The following is a 24,163-nucleotide window of genomic DNA, read 5'->3' on the forward strand; positions in this document are numbered from 1 at the left end:
TCACTGGCTGCTCTTTTCTGCTCTATTCATTTATTGTGCTGTGTGAACCAGTCTGACAGCTACACCCTCCATGTCCCGCCAATCTCCTTCTCTTATGGGATGCTGAGCAAACACACACCTTCCAATATCCTGTCAGTGTCTGAGTGACAGACATATCTCACAACAGCGTCAGCTTTCTTTTCCTCTGCTGCTTCTTTTCTAATGCATCTCTGGATCTGATAGTGGCTGCATTGTCTGGAAGCCCAAACACATCACACCGCCTCAGTTAATGCTTACTGCCAACACCTCTGTCATGTTCTCTCTGCAGCTTCTCATTTACATAATAATGCTGTTGCTCATACTGCAAATACATTTCATACACACTTTTCTTATGTTCTGAGCAGAGGACATCTTAAATCTGTATACACATTTATGTACTTACAACACAGACACGAATGTATAGTTTGCGTTTGTTTTCACCCACATAGACTCATTCAACTTGCTCCCGCTCAATACGCAGTGCCACGTCTAAACTGTGAAACTTTTTTCTTTAGTTTGTTTCTGTTGATCCTCCTTCACCCCAAAAACTGCGGGGAATTCACGGGGTCAGTGGTTTTAGGACAGAGCCAAACATGGTTACAATGAAAGACCTCCGATGTCAGAGAGGAGATGCGAGGGAGCTGATTACAGGACATGAAAAGGGAAAGTAGACATTAGGAGGAAAAGCGACGACAGTAGGGAGCGACGGAGAGGACACGTGGGAAAAGGAAGCATGGAGGGAGCAAGTAAAGATCTTCCAGCATGCTGGTTAATGGGATTTGAATAAATTAAGATTCATGATGGCACTATGAAGATGATTGTTAAGCATGCTGTAATCAAGTGTGAATATAATATAATAATATACAACATAATATAATGTAAATGTTGCTTGACCTACAATCTAATTTACAATCATAGAACTGAAGATTTGGATTAAATTATGTTTGTGTGCTCGCCTCTGAGATTGAACACCCTTCTAACATGGCCTTTCAGCTTTGCATGCTGGTATTTATGACACTATTTTATCAGGGGAAAGATCTGAAACTGAGAGAGGAAAAGCCGCTTAAACTAAACTTGGCAGGGTTTAAAAGAGGGTCAATCAGCCATTTGTGCTTTTCAAACCTAAATCATAGTTTTTATGCTTTCACAACCTCACTTTCATACTTGGATATGAGTGTGTTTTGGAAGGAAATGTGCGTTTTTGTATGTGGATGTGTGGTATTTCTGTCATGTGATTTTTCATGGCTGAGCTCTCTGTCAGTGAATAAGGCTTATTTGCGTGGCTTATTGCATGTTTCACGACATTTCTGTGTCATCGTCATTAGCATGCACACATGTGACATGTTCAGATTGGGGACAAGTCATTTTCCACACCTGGTGATCTCACACGTGCGGGGGGGATACATGAAATAGACCAAGGCACCCAGCAGAGGAAGATGGAAAGTGTAAGCAAATGAGAAAGTCAACAGGTGGAAGAAAGAGTGAAGTATGAGGAGGAAGCCCTGGTGTGCAGGAAGGTGCGAAGAAATGTGAATCATGACACATTCATAACATTTTGACGTCTGCCACCCTGATGAGAGCTGGGCGGGATAAGTCATTGTGGCAGAGTGTGAATATGTGCATGCACCCACCTGTAGTCCTCAGGGGATCATCTGGGATTTGTCAGTGTGTCAATCAGAGTGCAGATAAACTACAAGGAGCAAGTCAGCCTTAGATACTATTCCTCTCTGTTAATCTCCTTTAATGGAAGCCTGAAAGACTTTTGGAAAAAGTAAAAAACAAAAATGAAACAATGTTTGAGTCCTTTTGAGTCCTGTTACATCTATTTTGGAGTGCTGACTCGGCCTGGGGAATGAAGTTGCTCCGTCGTCTATGTTTGTGTAGTTCATTTTACTTTATATCTGCTGTGATAGAAGATTTGATATGGTGTAGAATGTAGATTATAGCATTGAGATATCAGTATAAGGTCCCATGGGGCACACTTGAAGCTTATTAACTTCCTAGCTAATATTAGCTAACTAGTGGTTAAATGCTTATGTTAGCTGTTGTCTAACCGACGCTAATGGGTTATCAAATTTGTTGTTTGACCATGAAATATGGCCTGATGTCCGTCCAAATTTTCACTGTCCATTGTCTTTTTAGTTACTGATCGTAAAATTATAACAATTTGTCAGATTCCCTGTGTATGACTTGTAACCTCAAACTCAGCAGTACGACTTTTAAGATTGCGACATGACTGCATGACTCTGCTTCCCGTCCCCGAGCTCAATTTAGCTTTTGCTCCACCACAACCTCAAATCGCAAATATTGCCATCTTGTAACAGGCCTCTTTGTGTCCCAGTCGGTAGCACTTTTTAAATATCTACAAACAGCCTGAGTTTCTGAAGAGCTCATTGTCACTGCTTGGAGCCTGACACGAGACTCGCTCTGTGTTACAGAAGCTGCAGACTCACATTTGTTCCGTTGTTGAATCATGCTTTGCCTTTTATTGCATTCTCCTCACTGCCTCTCACACCATGCTTCCCTTCCCGTTTAGTGAATTAAATTCTCAGTATGTATGCTATCCCGAGCAGCAGGCCTTCCATGATGACTAAAGCAGCTCGACAACATTGTGTACGAGAATAGCGCTCACGTTTCACAGCGCAGTGCTGCTGAATGAAAAATAAAAGAGGTCTGAGGCAAACGTGCTGCCTGAGAGCACTGAGTTCACTGGGTCTTTCCAGTCCAGTGTCTCTGTGTTGTGGTGTTTCCCTCCACTTCAAACAATATTATTAATTTTTTATTGGTTTAATTTTCTTTTTTATTGCGCGGCTTTGTGTTGCTAAATGCAGCAGGAGGAGAATCTGTATAGCATTGTTATGATGAAGACTGAGAGGCTGGGACTCTCCAAATCCCTAAAGCCTCTTCAGTGGGAAAGCCCAGTCGATCCCCCCCGCTACTCCCTGGTCCAAAGATCTGAGCTGCGATTCCCTCTGGCAGGATTTTAAAGGGGCACTGAAAGCTGTATTACACCAAAGCCCTTCCCTGACGAGCCAAATGACGTGATAACAGATGACATTCTGCACTTTAAACTCGCATCTCTCTCTCTCTACTCATGCCCTTTTCCTTGCTAACATATTATGAATAACGTGCCTTTGGATCTGTTATCTGCTGATCTTACTGTTTTATCTTTAGCTCACGTATAAAACTGCTGCTTTTCTTTGTCTTTTATTACAGTAAATAAAGAGTCTTTGGGCTTTAGACTGTTTGTTGGACGGAAGAAGCGATATGAAGATGTCGCTTTCGGCTCTTGGAAATTGTGATGAGCATTTCTCACAATTTTTTGGATGTGCTAAATGATTACTCCTTAAAATAGTTGGCAGATTCATCAATACTGATACTGTTGGTCGTGAGCTGTAGCCATCCGCTTCCAGAGATGGGGACTTTGTGAGCCATTGTGAGTTGGAGTCTAGTCAATTCCAGTCACTGTTTTGACGACTTGACTTGAGACACGATGACTCAAATTACTTCTGTGTTCAGTTTATTTGTTGTAGTCCTTTTTAGTCTGGCTGTCATTATTTCACAGTTTAAAAGTGATGGGGAAGGCGACATTTTTTGAGTGAGAATAAATAAAATATAAAAAATAAAATAAACAAGCTTTTATAGTTATTTATTTTATGTTTGATAACATTTATTTCAATGAATATCAATGATCAGAATACAAATTCAATTCAGTGTCATTGTTTTTGGATAGGTTAGATAAATTGGCCAATAATACCATTATGAGACACATACTAATACCTTGTCTTTTCTCTTTATAAAGGCCGGATACTGCAGGTTAGGCCGCAGTCATTTTTTGCAAGGGGTGATTGACTTCGTGCTTAACTTCAACTAACTAACTTGCCCAAGAAATCATGTCTTGGGACTTGCTTGAAATTTGGACCAAACGACTCGAGTCATCGACTCTGGTCTCTCAACTTGAAACTCTTTACTAGGGGTGTAACGATCCATTGATTCAGATCGATTCATTGCTTTAAGGATTAATGATCAAATATTATTGATGTGAAGTGAAAACACCCATTAACACCCACCTTTAATTTGACATTTGTTTTGTCTCCTGACAGTTGTGCCAAAGTTTAGACTTTTGTAAAAAAAAATTGAATGGAATCTGTTACGACCCCCTAAAGAAATGACCCATATTTATCGTATCATGATCAAACTGGTGTTTTACTCTCCTACCCTTTACTGTGATGTCTCACATTTCCCTCTCTCTCCCTGTGTTTGTCCATAGGCATGGCTCCAGAGGTATGGTTACCTCCCATCTGCAGACCCCAGAATGTCAGTGCTGCGTTCTGCTCGCGTCATGCAGTCCGCTATCGCTGCCATGCAGCGCCGCTACGGCCTCAATGTCACAGGGACTCTGGACGGCACCACTATAGAGTGAGTCATACTCTTATAAAAGTATCTTTTAAGGATGCCACAGTATGGGACCTGGAGTTGTGTGCTTTATTCATGATGTGTTTCTTCTTTATAAAAATTTGAAGCGAAGGGAAGTCATGGCCAGTTGCACATGTAGCCTATTTTAGGAGGTGAATGTCAGTTCAAAGAAGAGGCAGTGTTTAATTTAGTAGCGTAGATGTTCATTTCTTGTATTAGCTTACATGGCAATAATATGTTTGGATAAATGAACAAATAATGTGTGATTTTTCAGTCAAATGACATGTGGCAAATTAAATGTTTCTATTTCAGAATTGTTATACTACCAAAAACATCATGCTCCTTCTATATTTTTCTGAAGAGATTGTTGTTTTTTTATGCTTGGTAAAATAAAATGTTGTTACAGTCAGTTATTGTTTTTTATTGTTAAGACTCACAAAGTGGTCTAGACATCTTCACAATGGGGAACAAACGGTCGATGAGTCTGTCATTCATAGTCTGTCATTCATCCCTTGTTGTGCATTCCAAAGGCGAGCAGAGTCACTTCGCCAGACACAAAGTTACCCTGACACGGATTAAGTGGGGCATTTTAATTTGATCAAAGGGGCCTTTTACAGAGAGCACACCTCCACCGTCAGATCAAAGGCTGAGAAATGTCAAAGTATTAATACTCAGCGGAAGAACGGGGACGTTTGGTTACTCATCGTGCGATCAGTCAAAGCTGAACACCACAGCCACGAGCAGGGGTGGATTGACGAGAAGAGATACATACACATGGATGTAGGGGAGAAAATAAAACACAATCGCTAATATAGCGTGTATGTATTTGCCTCTTCATGTTGCTTTGCAGCTCAGATTTCAACCCCAGGACCTTAACCAGACATCCTTTTACCTGCAACTCACTAAATGCAGTGCTCACTGACATTTGTCCCCACCAAATACCATCCGTGCTACAAATAGCAATGAGCTCAAATTGGCCACTGAACTGTAACATGGCAATGTGGTGGCCAGCGGTGTGAATGCAGACTAACAGCTGTCCAACCACGGGGCTGAAACAGAGTGAAATGTGATAAGCTAACAGTATGCCTGTGTTTTTTTCTCTCTCTTCCTCTGCTTCTCTCTGTTGATGTAGCGATAACACGATAAGGTGAGGCGTCTCTTGTGTGCAATACGTGAATGAATAAGTACTTTTAGACAGGACCTGTGATAAAATGTGTGCATGTATTTGATGTGGGTTTTTTTTGTAAGTATCTCATCAATTTCCTGCCAACACGTTGTCCTTTTAGAATTGCTTTTACATACAAATGCAGATTACTACATGTTGTGGTTGTACATCACTTCAGCACAGCAAAATGATCAATGCACCCTCAGTGTTGATTAGTTGTGTCCTCTCTCCTTCGCCATAGGTGGATGAAGAAGCCCAGATGCGGTGTCCCTGACCAGGTAGGCGGTGCAGCCAAATTCAGCGTCAGGAAACGGCGGTACGCCCTCACAGGACAGAAGTGGCAACACAAACATATCACATACAGGTGGGTGAATTCATCAAGAATATGTTGATCAACTGAAAAAATGAAGACGCTGTAGTTAATCTGACTCTCCTCACTATGACATGCACAGAAAATCTCAGCCACACACACACGCACGCACGCACGCACGCACGCACGCACGCACGCACACACACACACACACACACACACACACAGCAGCTCTCCCTGTCAAGAGGGCTTTTGTCAAGTTGTGAAGACATCCGGTCAACGAGATTAACCCAGTGTGGGCCCACAGCCACAGAGAAATAACTGATATCTACACACATGCACACACACACACAGGCATGTGCACACAGACGGGGCTTCAGGACTTAACTTGACGTTGACCTTTTGATTAAGACACACATTCCTTTCACAGAGACAGAAAAAGATACGGCCTGCTGTCATTTTTTTCATGCAGTTACTGCTATTTTCTTACACTCCATATCTTCTTTATTTCTTCTTCTTCTTCGCTCGATGTGGCAGCCAATTTAAAACTGTCAAATTTGGTCACCTTTGACTAAATAGGTCCCTGTTTGTCCGCTTTTATGCGTAAATATTTCCAAATTCACACTAATTGAACTAAGGAGCAGCTAATGAACCCAGTTAACAATATTTGGACTTGTATAATGGACAGAAAACTACAAAATCAAAGGTTAAACCCAGGTAGAGCTGCAACAATTAAAGGAGGCATATGCTTCATTTTCAGATTCATTCATAATTTTATTTTGGGCTACTACTAGAATAGGTTTACGCACCTTAATGCTCCAAAAACACATCAGTTTTCTCAGACTGCCCTGTATTCCCCCCTCTGTCTGAGACACTCTGTTTTAACTCTCGTCTCTTGAAGCCCCCCCTCCTGAACACCCAGTCTCCTCTGATTGGTCAGCTCACACATGCCTGAGCCAGCACTGCTATCGACAACAGAGGCACTGTACTAAATCAAATCTTGCGTACCAAACTAGCTGCAAGGCATTACTTATGCAAATGTGTGACTCTGTGACATAGTGTGATGTCACAAAGGGACTACTGACAAGGCGTTTCAGGAGCAGTGTTTTCTGGGGGAGAGATGAGCTTCTGTTGATGCAGACCTTTTTAACTTTTAAGATCTTTTGAAATGAATAAAACACAGAAGGGAAGGAATAAAAAGAACACGATTAATAGGTCCCCTTTAAACGATTAAGCGATGAGTTGTCTGTTTAATAAATCGCCGACTACTTGGATCAATTAAGCTTAAGGATTTTTTGTGCTGCTGTTTTTGTTTTTAAGAAAAAAACAGGACAATTCTGTGACTCCAGCTTCTTGAATGTAAATGTTTTCATGTTTCTTTACCTCTCTATGACAGTAAACTGAATATCTTTGGGTTGTCGACCAAAAACGATATTTAAGGACGTCATCTTGGGTTTTGGGAAACACTGATCATCAGTTTTCACATTTTAAAGACCAAACAACTAATAAATTCATCAAGAAAATAATCAGCAGATTAATCAGCAATGTAACTAACCATTAGCTGCAGGCCTAAACCCTAGGTCAGCATAGTCTTAAGCCAAACTACACTATTATACACCTGTCCCAACCTGGGGACTTTAGAAGAGCCTGCTTTATCCTCAACAGAACATGTAGCACAAATGGGAAAAGATTGTACATGTAAGAGCCATGCGTGGGCCAGAGACCTCATTACCAATACTATAATTCACAAGAACATTTTCTAATGTTCAGCCACATGAGTAATAACGTAAAGGACAACATGCTGCGGTTATATAATATTTCTCTGTTGATTTAGTGAGGTCAGTAGCCCAGATTCTGTCATATTTTATACATACTATATGCTGCCTGCCCGCAGCTTCATGTTTTATAGGATAATCCGTAGGAAGTGGGCTTGTTTTTTATTTTTGCTCTGCCCTGAGGATAAATGTATGAGCAGCATTACATGCTGAATGTAATCTACTGGATCAGTAACCTACAGCTGAAGTAGGACAGTAAATCATCGATGGCAGAACGGTTCAGATTCATGCCTGTGCATTTTTCTTTTTAAAAAATGACACTGGGATTGGGTTTGGAGTTCGTTTCATCAGAGCTCGGTTCGTCCGTCACGGCGCAGAGTTGAAAAGAAGAAAATGAGCAGGCAGATGAGGAGTGGAGGAGCGGATAGGTGGAGTTGAGGAGGGAGGAAAGTGAGGCGTGGAGGAGGGTGTTGGAGGAGAAGCAGCTGCAGAGAGAAAGAGATGAGCTGAGAGGAGAGGAGAGGAGGAAACCCCAGTGGAAAGCAGAGGGTGCTCTCTGACAGATTAGGGTTATGTAATAGGATGGGAGCATTTTGAGAGTGTGTGTGCTCGTGTGTGTGCATACATGTGTGTGTGTGTTGTACATGGATGTGTGCCTGGCCTCCAGTCAATAGTCAGATGTGCCTGCAGCTGCTCCTTTTAACTCAAATTGGTGCTATAGAGGTGCCTGGAGAACGTAGCACATTATATTTCATTGAGAGACATCCTTAATCTTCGTAAAGGTCGCATGTGTAATGTCTACATATCATTTATCATGAAAAATGATAAACATTAGCATGAAAATGTTATCAAAAAGGAATGTCCGTCTGTCTGTGTTACTCGTATATCTCCAGAACCGTTCATCCGATGTACTTCACACTTGGCAGGTTGGTTGCTGAGGACCCGGGGAAGTGAAGTGTCGAATTTGGCGCAGTGTTTATTACCAGATGGCCGCTTTGGGTGCTTTGTAACTTTTTCTTGGGTGTGTTGATCAGGGGTGTATCATTGAAGTGTGGGCTCCGGGCAAATGCCTGTTCAAGATGAAGTTTTAATGCTAACTTATTCTTTACTTAAAACAGGGACACAGGACTGTGTCTCTGCTGGTTTATGTTATAGCCACCAGGTTTAATTATTTCAGATTCGTTTTCTGAGGAATCATGTTTTGTCTGTCATTCTGGACTGGCATATTGCTCTAAATACTACAATACCCATAGGCCTCAGCCAACATTGGTATGGAGTAGAGGTCAGTCAGAGGCACACACTGGATTAGTAGCTGATTAAAGCTTTGTTGATACATTTGAATTCACCCACAATAAAACCAGATTTTATTACCTTTGTAATCTTTAGCTTCCACTCACCCTTAGTGGTGAAAGTAACAGAATTTTGATTGAAGTGATTGGATGTTTCTTGCCGGAATACGTCAGCCTTGAGCTTTAATGCACACAGGCTGGTATCTTCAATGTCTTATCAAAGTAACACAGTTCTTATTCATTTTTACTCTTTTGTACTGGTGATTTAACTGTGAGTTTTACGCTGATCCTAGCTGTAGCAGTGCTGTAGCTGTGAGTCACACAATATTTTCAATAGGTAGCTCTCAACAATTTTATTATAACTGATAGAAATGTCAAAACTACTTAAATTAGACTGAACTTTACTTGGTTAAATCATCAAACCTCAATTTCATTATCAGCCAAACATATAAAGATGCTTTGCCGTCTCACTTTTCTCAGTGTTCTTTAAAGGTCCATCGTGTATGATTGAGGGGGACCTATAAGCAGGAATGGAATATAATAATAATATTAATAATATAATTACGATTTAATTAGTCTATAATCACCTGAAAAATAAGAATCCTGTTTCACGTCCACACAAACCAAACCCTCGCTTAAGAGAGGGCCTTCCTTGTTTTTTAGTGTTTTTAGCTGCCGCCGTAGGGAAGTGTGAGACGAGGGGTGTTCAGCTGGTTGCAATCTGAACCTCACACCTTGTGTGTATATAATGTGTGTCACATTTCATAATGGAATCTGTCATTTTTCTGCTGGTAGCCGAAAACTGCAATGTGTTTCTGAATCCAACTTCAGGTCTTTGACTGAAGTCAAGTCAATCTTTGTTCTCAGTCTCTTTAAGCTGAATGCTCCAAAAATAATTTCAAAAAACAACGGTGGCATTTGGAAAGCATAACAAATGCATGGCCGCCCTAGGTGTGTGCTAGTTTCCATGTAGCCACATACAGTACTTGCTGTGGGGAGGCACTAATTAGCTTTGGCATCCCTACTGTTCTTCCTGCATGCAGGTACCATTATAGCACATGAGTTGCATCCGGCGTCATTATCACCTCACAACATGGATTTTAATATTTAAAGTGGCCTGAGAGCAGGTTGGTCTTCTTTTGTTTGTTGCTTTGCACAGTCTCCCTGCAACCATTTCTCGCTTTATCCATCTTGCCAATAAAAAAAAGACTTGCAAAAAGTGAGATGGGTAATGGAATCAAATAAATCCGTCTTTTTATTCCTCAAGAGGCCGCAGTTGTTGGGAAGGCCTTTCATTGTAACCCCAGACAGAGAAGGAAAAGGACATGTATTCATGAGGAACTTCAGTATCTTTTTGTAGACTCTCTTGATGAGCTGACATGTTTATCACCCTTGTACTCTGCGTATCTCTATCTGCTCTACACTTGAAAAGACAAAAGGGCCATTGAGTGTTAACTCCACAAATGGTCTATATCAGGCAGAGACTGTTTGCTCACTCAACAACCAACAATCGGAAACCGCTTCAATGGATCTTCAAGATTGTTTCTGTGACTCAAGAGATCCAAGTATTTATAACTCACACTTGCAGGGCAATTAAGAACAGACTATTTTCCAGCTGTCATTCAGCACAATTTATATAACAAATCTAATCACAATCAACAACGAGCCATCAAAACAGGCACAGCACAGTCTCAAAACATTTGAGTACAAGCTGTCAAATGCAATTTCTAGGTTTATATGGGGATAATATCTGCTCATCTGCCTTCAGTTTAACGTAGCAATAGCAACTCTTTCACTTGCCATATTCAATATTTGTCTCTCAACAATTAAAGCTGCTATATCGAATCAAATCACAATGTGTACTGTATATTTAAAAGCAGTTGCTCATTGTGTCAGATAAGTTACAACCCGATTCCTCATAGTTCTACTGAGCGTCTTAGCCCACAACTTCACTGTTTTCTTTCACACATAGTTCTTGTATATGTATATCCTAAATAAATAAAACAAATAAAATGAAACCACGCAACCAAAACAATTAATTAACCCTTGTCTTTTAAAATGACATAGGTTCCATTTCTTCATACCTGTGTGTCTATGTGTACAGGACTCAGGGCTATCAACACAAAAAAAATCATTAGCTGAAAAGGAAAGTTATGCCAAAACCTAAGAGCATAATTAAAGCAACACTTTGCTAAAGTGGCAGTCAGCTGTCAGCAAGTCAGTCTTGAAAGAGCAGCTAGAGAAACAGAAGCAGTGTGTGGTTTGTGTCTGAGCAATTACAACATTTTAAATGAACATTGCAGGTTATTTAGTAGCACTCTATTTATATTTCATAACCAGGCTTTATGCGTCCCTTTTCACTGAGTTTGAGTCAATAATTAATCTGAACTCACATGCAATATTAATAATGCTGTATATAAATGTGCCTTGCAGCAGTCTCCCCACCGTGCAGACGGGGATGAGAATTGTCAAAGACAGAAGACGTTCTGATAATATTTATTCCTATTATGGAAAATGACAACCTGACAGCCAAACAGAGACGCTATGAAGAACTTACATGAAACACCGAACAAAGGAGAGGAGGTGACAGAGAGTAAGCAAGGAAACAGGTTGGATGTGAGGAGAAAAAAGGGAATTCCTGACACAATATGAAACACCTGTTCTAGAAGACTTGGGAAAAAGAAATTGGCACAATGCTGTTTTGCTGCGCACTTTCACATTTCACATTCACATACTGATCTTGGCAACTGAACACAGACCAACAAACTTTTCACCCAATTCTGACACTTCACTAAGGGCAAGCGAAGACATAGGTATAGTTTACATCATCCAACTTAGATGCTTATAACGCACAATTACTCTATCTGTCTATCCTGAGAGAGAGGCCAAATTTTAATAGAGCGTGACTGAGATATTTTTGGAGCGAATGAAGTAGAGAGAGGTTTTTCTGATTGCCCAAACCAGACTGGGGCTCTCAGCAGGCAGTGGGCTGTTGATAATCCTTAATTAGAAAATAAATTCCAGAGGCAGGAAATTGTCCCGTCCTTTCCACACCTGCAGCAGCTCAAAGCCAGCGGGGGAGGACTCAGCTGTTTTCTCTCACAAATCGCTCCATTTAGCTCTCTGTTGGCGAACACGATGAGCGTGAAATGGCAGCACGCAGGGAAAACAGTGATAGTGACAGATTCTTTTTTGGCATAGTGTGATCATGTAGATTGACATGCAGCAGCGTCCTCCTTTTTAAGTCCTTGTGTTGCTAACTGTTTGACTAAACTAACTGCATTGTTTTCTATCCCACCATATCTCATGCTTCAGAGGAGTTGGAGGCTATTTACCTTGTCTGATTAGATTCTAATCTGTTATTATTCCTCTGTGTGGACATTCAGCAGAATAAGATACTCTTAGGTGTGTTTGTTTTACCAAACGCTCCGCGAACCCAAGAGTCTTATCAGACCAATTTACAATAGATTTGCTCATCCTGACAGTTGAAGGAGAAATCCTGATTTGAGGCTTGCTGGGGCTCGATGATAAGAGAAAATTATCTGCTTGTGTGAAATGTTTACAAAGGCCTTTAGTGTTTTCCCACTCTAACTTTTCCCTCCTCTATCTCACATCTTTGCAGCATAAAGAACGTGACACCCAAAGTGGGTGCAGAGGAGACCCATGATGCCATTCGGCGAGCCTTTGACGTTTGGCAAAATGTGACGCCTCTGCGCTTTGAGGCTGTGCCCTACAGTGAGCTGGAGAGAACAAAGAAAGACGTGGACATCACCATCATCTTCGCTTCAGGTTTCCATGGTGATAGTTCGCCCTTTGACGGTGAGGGTGGCTTCCTGGCACACGCCTACTTTCCAGGGCCAGGAATAGGAGGCGACACACACTTCGACTCAGATGAGCCCTGGACGCTGGGAAACCCCAACCATGACGGTAAGCATTGATTTGTAGTCATGGGAATGTTGTGATGGCTTTACACGGGATGGTGCAAGAGATGTTAACAAGAATACTGAACTGAGACTGAATTTATATGTAAATGTCAAATATGCACAGGGTTGATATTTAGTGTCCAAGCTCTGACCTTATCAATCCCCATAAAAAGCTCACAGCAGGGGGTGGGGAGTGACAATAAAAACTTACTCACTAAAGGAACAGGAGCTGCGTTTCCTCTACAGGACCTTCCCTACAGACTCCATTTCCACTGCAGGGACCAGGGTCTAAATTAAGTTCCAACTTAACTTAGGTGGGGCTCTCAGTGCTAAACATTTCATAATTTATAAAAATCAGTAGTTGCATAAAAGTTTGTTGTTTGTTCTTTGTGCTTTGACCAATGATGACTGTCTACGTCATTGTTGTATTATTGTTTGCACTAATGTCACGTAAAAACAGGCATCCATTTTTCATATGTCAGCAGATTTGCTTCATCTTCCCTAGTCTTTGGGCTGAGTTGGGAATTCAGACCAGAGTGGGCCGAAGGAACCTTAAGGTTTCTTGAAAAGTTGGTCCTTGGACTAAAAGTTCTGGGTAGTTTGGGCAGAAACATGGCTATAGACAGTTGGATACTGAGGTAGAGGAAGAGGGTTTTTCAAATGCTCTATGAATGGCAGCAGCAGGGAGTGGGGAGTGACAAGAATGACTTACCCACTCAGGGAACATCAACTCAGAGCTTACAGGTGGATACTGAGGAGGAGGTAGAGGCTTTTTTATGAATGCTGTATGAACAGCAGGAGCAGTAACAGATATTGACAGTTGACAGTTACTATATGATCATTCCTACTAATCGTATATCATACTACACGCATAATATGTCAAAATAATTTAAATGTGAATATTTTTTCTTATGACATGGTGCATCAATTAGAATAGAACCCAATGGATAGTTTGTTTCATGCATTTGTTGCCGTGAAATGCTTTTCAAACTGACTGCATACTGAACTAGACTGTCCTTTCAAATAAATGGTTCAGTTACAGAATCATGGTTTTGATCATGATCAGATATTTTTTCTAATGATGTTTTCTGTGTTTACATTATATCTGCTTTCAGAAAACCATAGGCTGTGCTGCTCCTCCAGCAAGTCTAATGTATTGCAGTGTAATGCCTGCTGGATATATGGGTTTTGCTGGTCCGTGTGTTGTACATTTCTACTCTGTACTGGTGCGATTTAATTCCAATCTGTTGAGGCTTGCTCGCTCGTCTTGCATGAGTTTGACCTTGAGCTCTTGCAATAACTGAGTACTCGCCCTCAGAGCTTTACAGCTTGCCAGGCTGTATGTAAACTCGGTCTGTCTGTCATGCTATAGCGTGGGTTGCATGTTGAACAGCTGTGTTGCCGTTTAGCGTTGCGTTGTGGTCCAACAGATGCGTGGCATCAGTGGCAGCCAGCAGACCTCTGAACCCGGTGCAGGCTTCAGTGTGGTGATGAATGGAACTCGGAAGAGAGTTGATGGAGAGGAAAGAATAGAAGAAAGAAAAAAAAATATAGTAAAAGAGACGTAATATAAATAAAGTCAAATTAGAGGAAAGAAAATCCAAGCAAGGGTTGAAAGTGGTTTCTTGGTTGATATTCGTGACCATACGTATGTCGCAGCAGGGCGAATTTGTCTCTAAGATGCTGATAGATTGATGTTTGAGCTTTCTTCCTCGGATCCCTCATTAAATCTAAGGGGCAAACCTGCCCCGCGGTCCACTGAGACGACTCAAGAGGAGTCATGACTGTTACTGAGTCATGAGTCAAAACAATGACAGGGATGACTGAGCGAGAGACAAGGAGACGCTCTTAAGAAATAAGCACACGAATGAGAGGGGGAAAAAGAGGAGTCACTAGAAGGAAGGCAGCGGAGATAACAGAGAGAGGAAGAGAAGATAAGAGAGAATGGCAGAGCATCTCTAGACAAATATTGGAGGTTCAAGAGCTCACAAGAGAGAGAGACGAAGAGTGAGGAAGCAGCGTAGCGAGAAGTAAAGAAAACATTTGAAGAGGAAAGGGGAGAGAGGAGAGCAGAGGAGATGAGTGGGAGCTGTTAAGCACTACGTGTCGGAAATAGAAGTGTAGAACTTGCTGTCGACGACTGAATTTTAAGTAGAAGCAGAGGGGCTTTTGTAGGCTTAGATAATATGTTATGAATGGCTATATATAAGAGAGTGCGTAGTTTGAATCGAATCACTCCTTCTAGTTGAATAACACAATGGAAGTGACAACAATAACCTCAAACTTTTTATTGACCACCTGATCCACTCCATTCAAACATGTTTAAACGTGCAGGTGACGATGGAGTCTCAGCCTCGCACACACATTCACACAGAGTGTTGTCTTCTCTGCCTTGGAGGACGAAGAAGCAGCTGTCATTGAAGGCAATGATTCACTCCCTTCAACACTCACAGACACACACTGTCTCTCTACCCCTCAATGCAATATTAATACAGCCCTGCTGCGGCCCACACTTCTGTGAAAACATCCCATAATGCATGCAGTTCTATTACGCACTCTCCAGCTGGCTTTCTTGCCAAATATGAACATGCACTGGCTGAATCCTGACTGCTCGCCGTGGCGGGGGGTGCTCTTATTCCTTCACAGTGACTAGTGTTACACTGAGATGGATCGCTGAAGGCTCGTACAGCTTCAAGCTGCTTACAGCCTGTATTTTGTGCTGAGATGTTGAATATCTTCAAATTTTTACAATACTTATGCCAAAAAATACTACAAATATCTGGTACTCTGTATTCCAGCCAGATTTTTTTTTTGTTATTTCTGTCTTGGCACGATCGCAGCAGTTCCGAGGGAGTGTGTCAATTTTGGCAGGCGAAAACCAAAAGAAACTGTAAGATAATAGTGCTGCAAGTATTACTAATGTTACTACTAAAAATTAAACACAGTCACCTGGTGTATTTATCAGCGTAATGCCATGACACAATCTCTTGTGATGTGATATCAACTCTCTGGCTGCAGTATTTCAGAGTCAGCGAGGCTTTTAGGCGAACGCATTTAATCTCTTTGCCAGCATGTATCTCTGGCATTGAGAAGAGTTGTGTGTGTGTGTGTGCATTCATTTTGGTACACACTGTCTAAACCTAGCTGTCAATGAAAACTGAAAGCTTAATGCAATAGAAAAATACATCATAGGTTTGATTCCTGCATTTAAAGGGGAAATATGTAAGATTTGGCCAGTAAATAAATATTAACAACAGGTTGTGAAGGACCATTAGTGTTGATGTTATGTTGACGACGACTTTTTATTGTGTTGCGCAGATGTTGAAGTTAGCATGCTAACCAGCTAGTCCTGTTCCTTCCTGTCTAGTAATACAGCCGTGTATCAAAATAGGCAATAGTGATAGAAAGAGTGCTCCAACTGATCGGCCACCAAATGTTAGCCAGTTATTGGCTAACATTCTTTCTGAAGAGTTCCATCGATGGTCTCTACAAAAGCCGAGCAGGTGACTGCTAAAATGCCATAGCATAGCAGGGCTAGAGATTAAGGCCATCGGTCACCTAGCCAGGGATGATAGAAACTGTGTTGCTCAAACTGACGTCTTGAGCTGTGACTGCGAGGTCGCAGTCCAGGCAAACTCCAGTCAGCAAATAATGCCAAAAGATCCTTGGCTAACTGAGCTACTTGCTAACGACAACTAGTCGCTATAGCGAACGATGGCTACCGCATAGAGTATAGTATATTTTTGAAGCTGCCTGCAACTTCTCACAAATTGCGCCTTTAAAAACAAAAGCTTAGCAGATACTGGACTTTTTTAGGTTTGATATTATTATGTGAGTATAACTGAACACTGATAACATTATATATAACATTATGTTGTTAAAAAATTAATGAAACGGCAAATAAAAGTCTAAATATTGAGCAGTTAACATAATCAAATCATTTTAGATTAGACCTATAGATTAAAACACATGAAATATAACCATTACACTCCATCAAGAAACGAGTCGAATATACTGTACATACAATGTGGCTGATAAAATAATAACTGCTGCATTTACTGCTCTGCAGGTTCTTCTTACCTACAGCATGTGGCAGCAGGTAAATTTTCCTCATTGCTTACACACACATCATAATTCTGTCAAATTATGTACTATGATTATAATAACATAGTGCCTATTGCAAAATTACATGTGTTGATACTGTCATGCGGCCGAATATTGTGATATTATTGTTCTGTGAGTTAGCTTGTGATTCTTTGTCCTACTGTATATGTGATCAGTTCAACTGCAGCGTATCCATCAGAGGGTGAAGTCCCTGATTCAGCAATATCAGATCGTTGATACAACAGCATGTATGAGCCTGACCAAAAGATTACCTGTAACAGTGATGAAAAGCTTACATCTCCGAAATACATTATTTATTCATGTTAATGTTCTTTTTAATCTAGATATAGTCTCAAAATCTCTGGCAACAGAGGTAGATAATTCCATATTTTTCCAATGCAACTAGTTTCAAGCATTTGTAATCCATCTATCATCATCTCCTCTCTCTTCCTGTATCCATGCTGTGTAGGGAACAGCTGGGAATGATGTAATTTCATCACATAATGTCGTGTCCGACTTCTCTCTTCCTCATCTCTTTCTTTTTGTCTCCCTCTTCCTCCTTTTATTGTGTTTCAAAAGTTACACACACACCGACACACACTGGAGACGAGCTCCTGTCCAGTAAGCTGTCATACCTAATCCCCCCCACACTGTTGTCGAGCAGGATCAGTCGTCGCCGCAACCGTTGCCAGCATCACACCGTAGATGTTATTGTAGTTGTTTTCGATGGTGACGTCACAGATGCACACTGGAGGATTAACTCTGGTCTGCATGGAGATAAAACGCTTGCATACACGTGTTTAAGTACTCACACATACACACACACACACACAGGCGTGCACTTGCACTGTTTTCTCTCCACCTTCGCTCACACTGCAACCCAGGCATTTGAGGATAGAGGATTACTCAGAAGTTACATTCAGCAAGCATTTTTAGCACACACAGCAGAATGAGGTTCTTATTGGGATTAGCTAATGGCATTTTAAGAGAGACTTGGATGTACAGTACACAGCAGCTGCTTTCTATATGTGTGTGACTTGATGCTTTTAATCATATAGAAGAGGAAGCAGTGTCTGCCGAGTCAAACACACTGGAAAATGCAGATAACAGCATTAGCATCAGGAAAGTGGTCCTGCACACTTCCTCAAGGTGTTGCGGGTTTTAATTACAGATGTTTGTTTCCATTATAGAGTTTGCGTTCATGTGCTCGTGCCTGAGTGCCTCTTGGCTGTTTTCAAATAACTTCCTCTTGTGACTCTTTGCCTCATCTCTTCCATCAAGGCAAGAATTTGACTGTAATTGTTATTAATTTAAAATCAGAATCCCAATCATTGTAAGTGCCTGGATTAGTGTTTTTTGATCTTCAGTCTGATCTTTTAATTTGATTTTGAGCTGTAATAGTAGTTGACTTATTGAAGTATTTTGATAGTTGTTCAAAGGTATCAGAGACATTTTTCACAAATATGTTCAGTAAACAGTGAGTTGTCATGTTGCTGCAGCTATGCAGGTTCAGAAAAGATCTGTCTGATATAACCAAATCGCGGTGGATGAAAATGTGTTGTGGGTAACAGTGATTCAGTTGCAGCACCTTTAGTGTCACTTTACCAGTGAAGCGGAGACCGTCCTTACTGAGCAACATGACCGCAAAAGACGAGGAAACTGTAGGGAATTGAATCTCACGTTCATCCTCAGTGTTACTGCCTCTGCTTCACACTCAACACTCCTCTCTGAGCTGTGTGTGTGTGGTGCTGTGGTTGACAGTGGACATGATCGCACCACACATGTCAAACATCAGCACCAGAACCTTTTATGTGCAGCATATCACGCCTGAAAAGACTTCAGAGCAGCTAAGATTGAAGAGGGTTTGACACAGAGGTTTGGAGAAATCCTTTTTTATGAAGACTAACTGTCGGATTTACCCATTTATTTCCATTTCCACCCTCCCTCCCTCCTCTCTTGTTCACTACAAAGTGTGTGTCAGCCTTTGGTGCTGCTTTAAAACAATGGGGCTTGCAGTCGAGGGAAAGGATTTGTTTAAGCAGTATTTAAACGAACAAACATTTCCAACAGTGGATTAGAGAACCACTTTTGGCTCGAGGAAATTGTTTGTGGGTTTTTTTCCAACATAATCAAACTCTTCATATCAGATTGGTGTTGTTCACAAAGTGGAATGCATGTCCAATTAACAAAAACAGTAAATTGGATATCTACAACCTTGCTGTGGTCAAATGTGAAGTTGTACATGACGTGTGCATGAACACTGTATGCAAGAGAGATCAACGTCTGTGTTGATTTTGCAAAATTGAGCAACATCCCAGATGATTTGTGAACCGTTTGGTTTGTGTGTCCATGCTGGAGATAGATAACAGCACTGTTATGTAATCTCAAACCTGTGGCCCCTTACACACATCAGTCCCATGTCTTTCTTTGTCAGTTTTTCCTTTATTCTCTGGCCTTTGAGCTGTCTACGAAGGTCAGATATTAAGAAGAAACACACTGACTGATGTGTACTTTCATCTCATTTCATCTTTCACTGTACAACTTCAGAAATTTTTGTGTTCAGGATCGCACAATGATAGCTGTAATTCTATTTTAGCCAGGACGATGCAAAGAGAAACACCAGGGAGGGATTGTGCAAAGGCGGCTGATCGGCCAATATCCCCATTGAGAGTGCATCATCCCTGAGGGCAAAACAGAGAGAAGTGGTCCTGGAGCTCCTACAGCTGCCCTACATTCCTAGACTGCTTGGCTTTAGAGACTGATGAATGAATAGCTGTGAGGGATCAATAGATGGAGGGATAGATAGATGGATGCATGGGGGAATAAATTAAAGACATAATAGGTTGTGATGGGAAGAGCAGAGCAGGTTGGACAGGAAAAGTATGCAGGGAGAGTGAGAAGATTAAATATGTTTGGATAAAACATTGCGAATGTTTCAAAAAAGGTAAAATCGAGATGCAGTGGCAGAGTGCTGGAGGGCCTGAAAGCGAGGATTGTATAGGGATTTAGTGTGAACACAGGATAAGGAAGAAAAAAGAACTGGAGATCGAAATGATTAGATTGTCTTTTCATCAGAGCTCACCACGCCACGACCACTTTCGAAAGGGAACGCATTTGCAGAGGGTGGTTTTTCTCTAGTTGACAGTTTTCAATTTCTGCGCAACAAGAAAGGCGAACAAGCAGACGCTCATCCGCGCTTTATCACAAGGTCATCTTCATGGGCTGAGGCCGCTGTGTTTTTCTTTGTGAAAAATCAAAGCGATGCACGCAGGAATAGATAAGACAGATTCCATTTTGACTTTCAGCCACAGCAAGGCTGATTGGATTTTACACAAAAAAACAACTTGGCATCACAAAAAAAACCAAAAAAAAACTTCCATCGCTGCCACTGCATACCATGACTGTACACAAACACCCAGTCTAACCCGAGGGTGACTTATAAGGCCTGGTATGCCTTCAAGGACCTCCAGCCTCTTGTAGTGTAACATAACACAGCTTGCGAGCTAGACCTACACACAGGAAATGAGAGATTCCAGGGCTTTATTATTTTCTTCCCCCTTGCCCCCAAAATGAGCCAATGAGGTTAGAAAAACACACTGTCACCAGGCGGAAAAATACGTCAAGAATTTATGTTTCCTAGGTTGGTGGGACACTCAATAACAGAGTGATGATTGACTAAGGGAGGAGATGTCGGGACCAGCTCGACATTGATCAACTGATTGATTGATGGTTGCAGGAGAAAGCTCTGCTCCCCTGCTTCGATTGACAGAATGGTTTATCATTGATGTCCAATCCTGTAACTTGATTGTACATTCAAAGCTGCTGTAATTTTGGCCGTTTTTGTTTTTTTTCTACCAGCAGACAATGAAAGTCAATCAATCTTTGGCTTCTCAGCAGTGGACAGTGGAGGCATTGTTATGTGGAGAGGGCTCTGTCGTGTCAGGGTATTGTGAGGAAAGAGAAAACAAGAATGGAGAAAATCAGAGATGTTAGAGCAAGTGGAGTACAAAAGAGGGAAAGGGAAGAGAGGTTGAGGAGCATAGGAGCATATGGTGTCCTTGCAGGTTTATTTTTAGGTTGCTACTCCTACTGTGTGACGAGGAGGAAGCAGTGGACTGTCTTTTCCACCCTGTTTCTCTCTTTCTCTTTTGTTCCCTACCTTCTCATCTCTTGCACTCGCTCTCTCCATTAAGTTCAGCGGGTTTACTTGGCATGACGCTTGATGGGTTCCCAAAACACTGTTACAGTTGAAATAATAATGACTACAAACGAAATTGGCTAAAACAATGAAACATACCTGATTCACATATGTAGGTGACTGTGGATATAAAAAATCATTTAAATGAAAGATTAAAAGAAAGAAATTAAGAAAACACACATTTATTTTCTGCTTGCTTAACCAGATGAATAATTTCGTCTTGCCGTCCAGACATTGAAATTGCAGTGTCCAAATATTTGAAAGAATGTTTCAGTAAATTGGGTTTGTCTGCTGTCTGATTTTGGCCATTCAGTTAAGTTTCTTATCAGCTGTTTTGGTCAGTTAGTCTGCTGCTACATTGGATTTGTTGTTCCATTCCTGCGCATGATGTATTCTTATTTTCTTTGGTAGTATTTTCATCTAATGTTTTGACTCAAAAGGGAACTCCTTTCTTTGCTCCTGGCGGGATGGAGCTTGATAATGTTAAGGGGTATAATCACTGCTTTTGATGTGACTTCAGATCTTTTTAAATTTTAAGGATATTGAGCTCCTGCCATGCGAGTGAAGTGGGAGTTTTGCTCAGGGCCTTAGAACTACTTTTGCAGAAGTCTGCAGAGATGCAGTCTGAATTTTTGTCCCAATAACTTTGTTGGAGAGACTAAAGCCCCAATCTCAGCCCTATATACCCAGTGCATTACATTCTTTGTTTGAGTAGAATTGGCTATTGCAGTCCATTTCCAGTTAAGTTTGTGCATAGTTTATTCTCAACATTTTCTAGTTCTCTGAAATGTGAAGTGTTGGACTGGACGAAGCTCTGAAATTCTTTAGAAGACTTTATTTTTTTCCACAGAATTTGTGTGTGACACATTAACTATTTTAAGCGTAATTCTGATCTGAATTGGAATTGAAGTCTCATTTGCACAAAAATAAATGTTAGCTAAGTACGTTTCTACAAAACGACATTTAAGTTCAAAATTAGCACTTCTTGATGTTGGAAAACAACATGGTTTGGCTTAAAATTCGCCTGGAGATGGTCACTATTAGTAATCTAGTAATCACTTAGAAGGTACATGTCTCATTGAAGCGCTTCTTTACTGATAAAGAAGTGTGTCATCTGCATAGAGGAGGATTTGCCGCCTTCATCTTAAATTAGAAAAGGTTATTGTTTCTATAATGTCACAAACCAGAATTGATTAAAATATTAACAAAGATAAAAACTGATATCTAATCTTGAGGTTTCATCTCCAAGCACTTGATCAATTCAAGGATAACACAGAGAAGTTAAATAATTCTTCATTCTTTCAAGGTTGTTCAGCTTCTCAGAATACCTCCCCTCCCTGTATAAAGATCGTCAATCTTTCCTATGTCCTCTGTCCCTATCTTTGTCCCTCTATCTCCCCTACTCTGCTGCTGCCTTTCTTTATATCTCGAAGAAAATAAATGGGGAGAATCAGCTTTTTTTTCTTACCACAGGAGCAGAAGCTTTATCTTTTACTGGAAGCATGTGTATGTGTGAGTCCTGCGGACGTCCAGCATGGCTACATTTGGGCAGGCAGTAGGAACAGTATTGATGGTTGGGTTACTGTAAGTGGAGTTTGTGGGAGGACACATGAGGTATAACAGCACTGAAAGCCTCACACACACACACACACACACAAACACACGTACACACACATTTCAAGGGTGCTGGAAGAACTCACTACCTTGTAGGCAGTTTGTCTGAAGAATGCAGTAGGACAGTCGACATTACATGATGTAACATCATGATATGTTACAGTGCGATACAATAGATCAGCACAGGATGCTACATGATCCAGTCAGGGAACATGATGAATGAACTTGATGCAATACTATACCATGATACATAGACATATATAACACAACATGGAGCATATTGTAGGCTATTTGTATGATATATGGCTATACATAGAGCTCAGTATTTAGGAGCAGCAAGAGTTTTTGTCTTTGCCCTGGGCTTTGCCTCTCAGCAGCATATAGGCTATCCTAATCTGTGATTGGTGAACACTATTCACAGGGATGGAATACTATTCACAGATGGGGAAAAAAACATCATAAAAGATTATCTATCAATGAAACTACATGTGATTTTTATTAAAAGATAATGCTGTATTGATACTGTAAATATTTTTTTCTGGTTTAGTGACATAATTATGAATGCACGCTTGAATTTGTGAGATACAGTACCTTTTAAAGGATATGTGTACTCAAAAATGACATTCATTATCCAAGCACCCCCATGCCAATTGAAAGTCAGGTGAGATTTTATTGTCCACAAAACTTTTCTGGTGCTTCACAGCAAAACAGCATTGCAGCATTCTCCTAAACAACTTGAATAGATGGGGACTTGTTTTAAAATGTGAAAAAAGATAAATTGACTCCATAAAGCTCATGTGACATAATCAAAGTCTCCGGAGGCCCCAGAGATCCCAAATTGATTTGTTTTTGTGGACTACTACAAAACTTAACGTGAGAGATAAATGACTGAATTTTCATTATTGGGTGAACTTTAATCCTTTAATATCTTGTTTATTGTGTTTGGAAATATCTGTCTGGTACATACTATCCAAGTATGACTACCATCTTTGAGAAAGACAAGCCATTTAAGTCAGTCCTTCCACACTTTCCCAAAGAAAATGAAATCAAGAGAAAGAAAGCAGAGATATCACCATGCGTTCCTGCCCACCAGGCTGCCACTAGAAATAGACGGCCGCCTACTGACAGCAGCATCAACTTCCACGTGGGCGGCAGTACTCTCTTCCGCCCCCACACATGAATACACACACGCACACACTCCTAGAAGAACACAAATCGTGCACCCGGGGAGACTTGCCCTCCCACTAGTCAGTCAGATGCTCTCATAACCTCGTACCCATGATCCTTAGCAAACAAAAAGTGTAAACAGCCCTGCCTAGGGTACGTCTCCCTCTGAGAACACACACATATT

General features: G+C 41.0%; 1 protein-coding gene across 4 annotated transcripts in view; it reads left to right on the top strand.

The window, feature by feature from the left end:
• The window catches only part of LOC311249762 (matrix metalloproteinase-16-like), a 73,418-nt gene that overhangs the window by 14,147 nt on the left and 35,108 nt on the right, over nt 1-24,163 (top strand). Inside the window, exons 2-6 of one of the 4 annotated variants that reach the window (XM_084341065.1) lie at nt 4,289-4,437; nt 5,567-5,581; nt 5,841-5,963; nt 12,596-12,900; nt 16,966-16,995. In XM_084341065.1, coding sequence (XP_084197191.1) covers nt 4,289-4,437; nt 5,567-5,581; nt 5,841-5,963; nt 12,596-12,900; nt 16,966-16,995 — 622 coding nt within the window. The remainder of the gene's footprint in view (nt 1-4,288; nt 4,438-5,566; nt 5,582-5,840; nt 5,964-12,595; nt 12,901-16,965; nt 16,996-24,163) is intronic. The other 3 variants (XM_084341067.1, XM_084341066.1, XM_084341068.1) reach the window with 3 other exon arrangements.

Source organism: Pagrus pagrus (genome assembly GCF_965226575.1).
Source record: "Pagrus pagrus genome assembly, chromosome: 20".
NCBI classification, from domain to species: Eukaryota; Metazoa; Chordata; class Actinopteri; order Spariformes; family Sparidae; genus Pagrus; species Pagrus pagrus.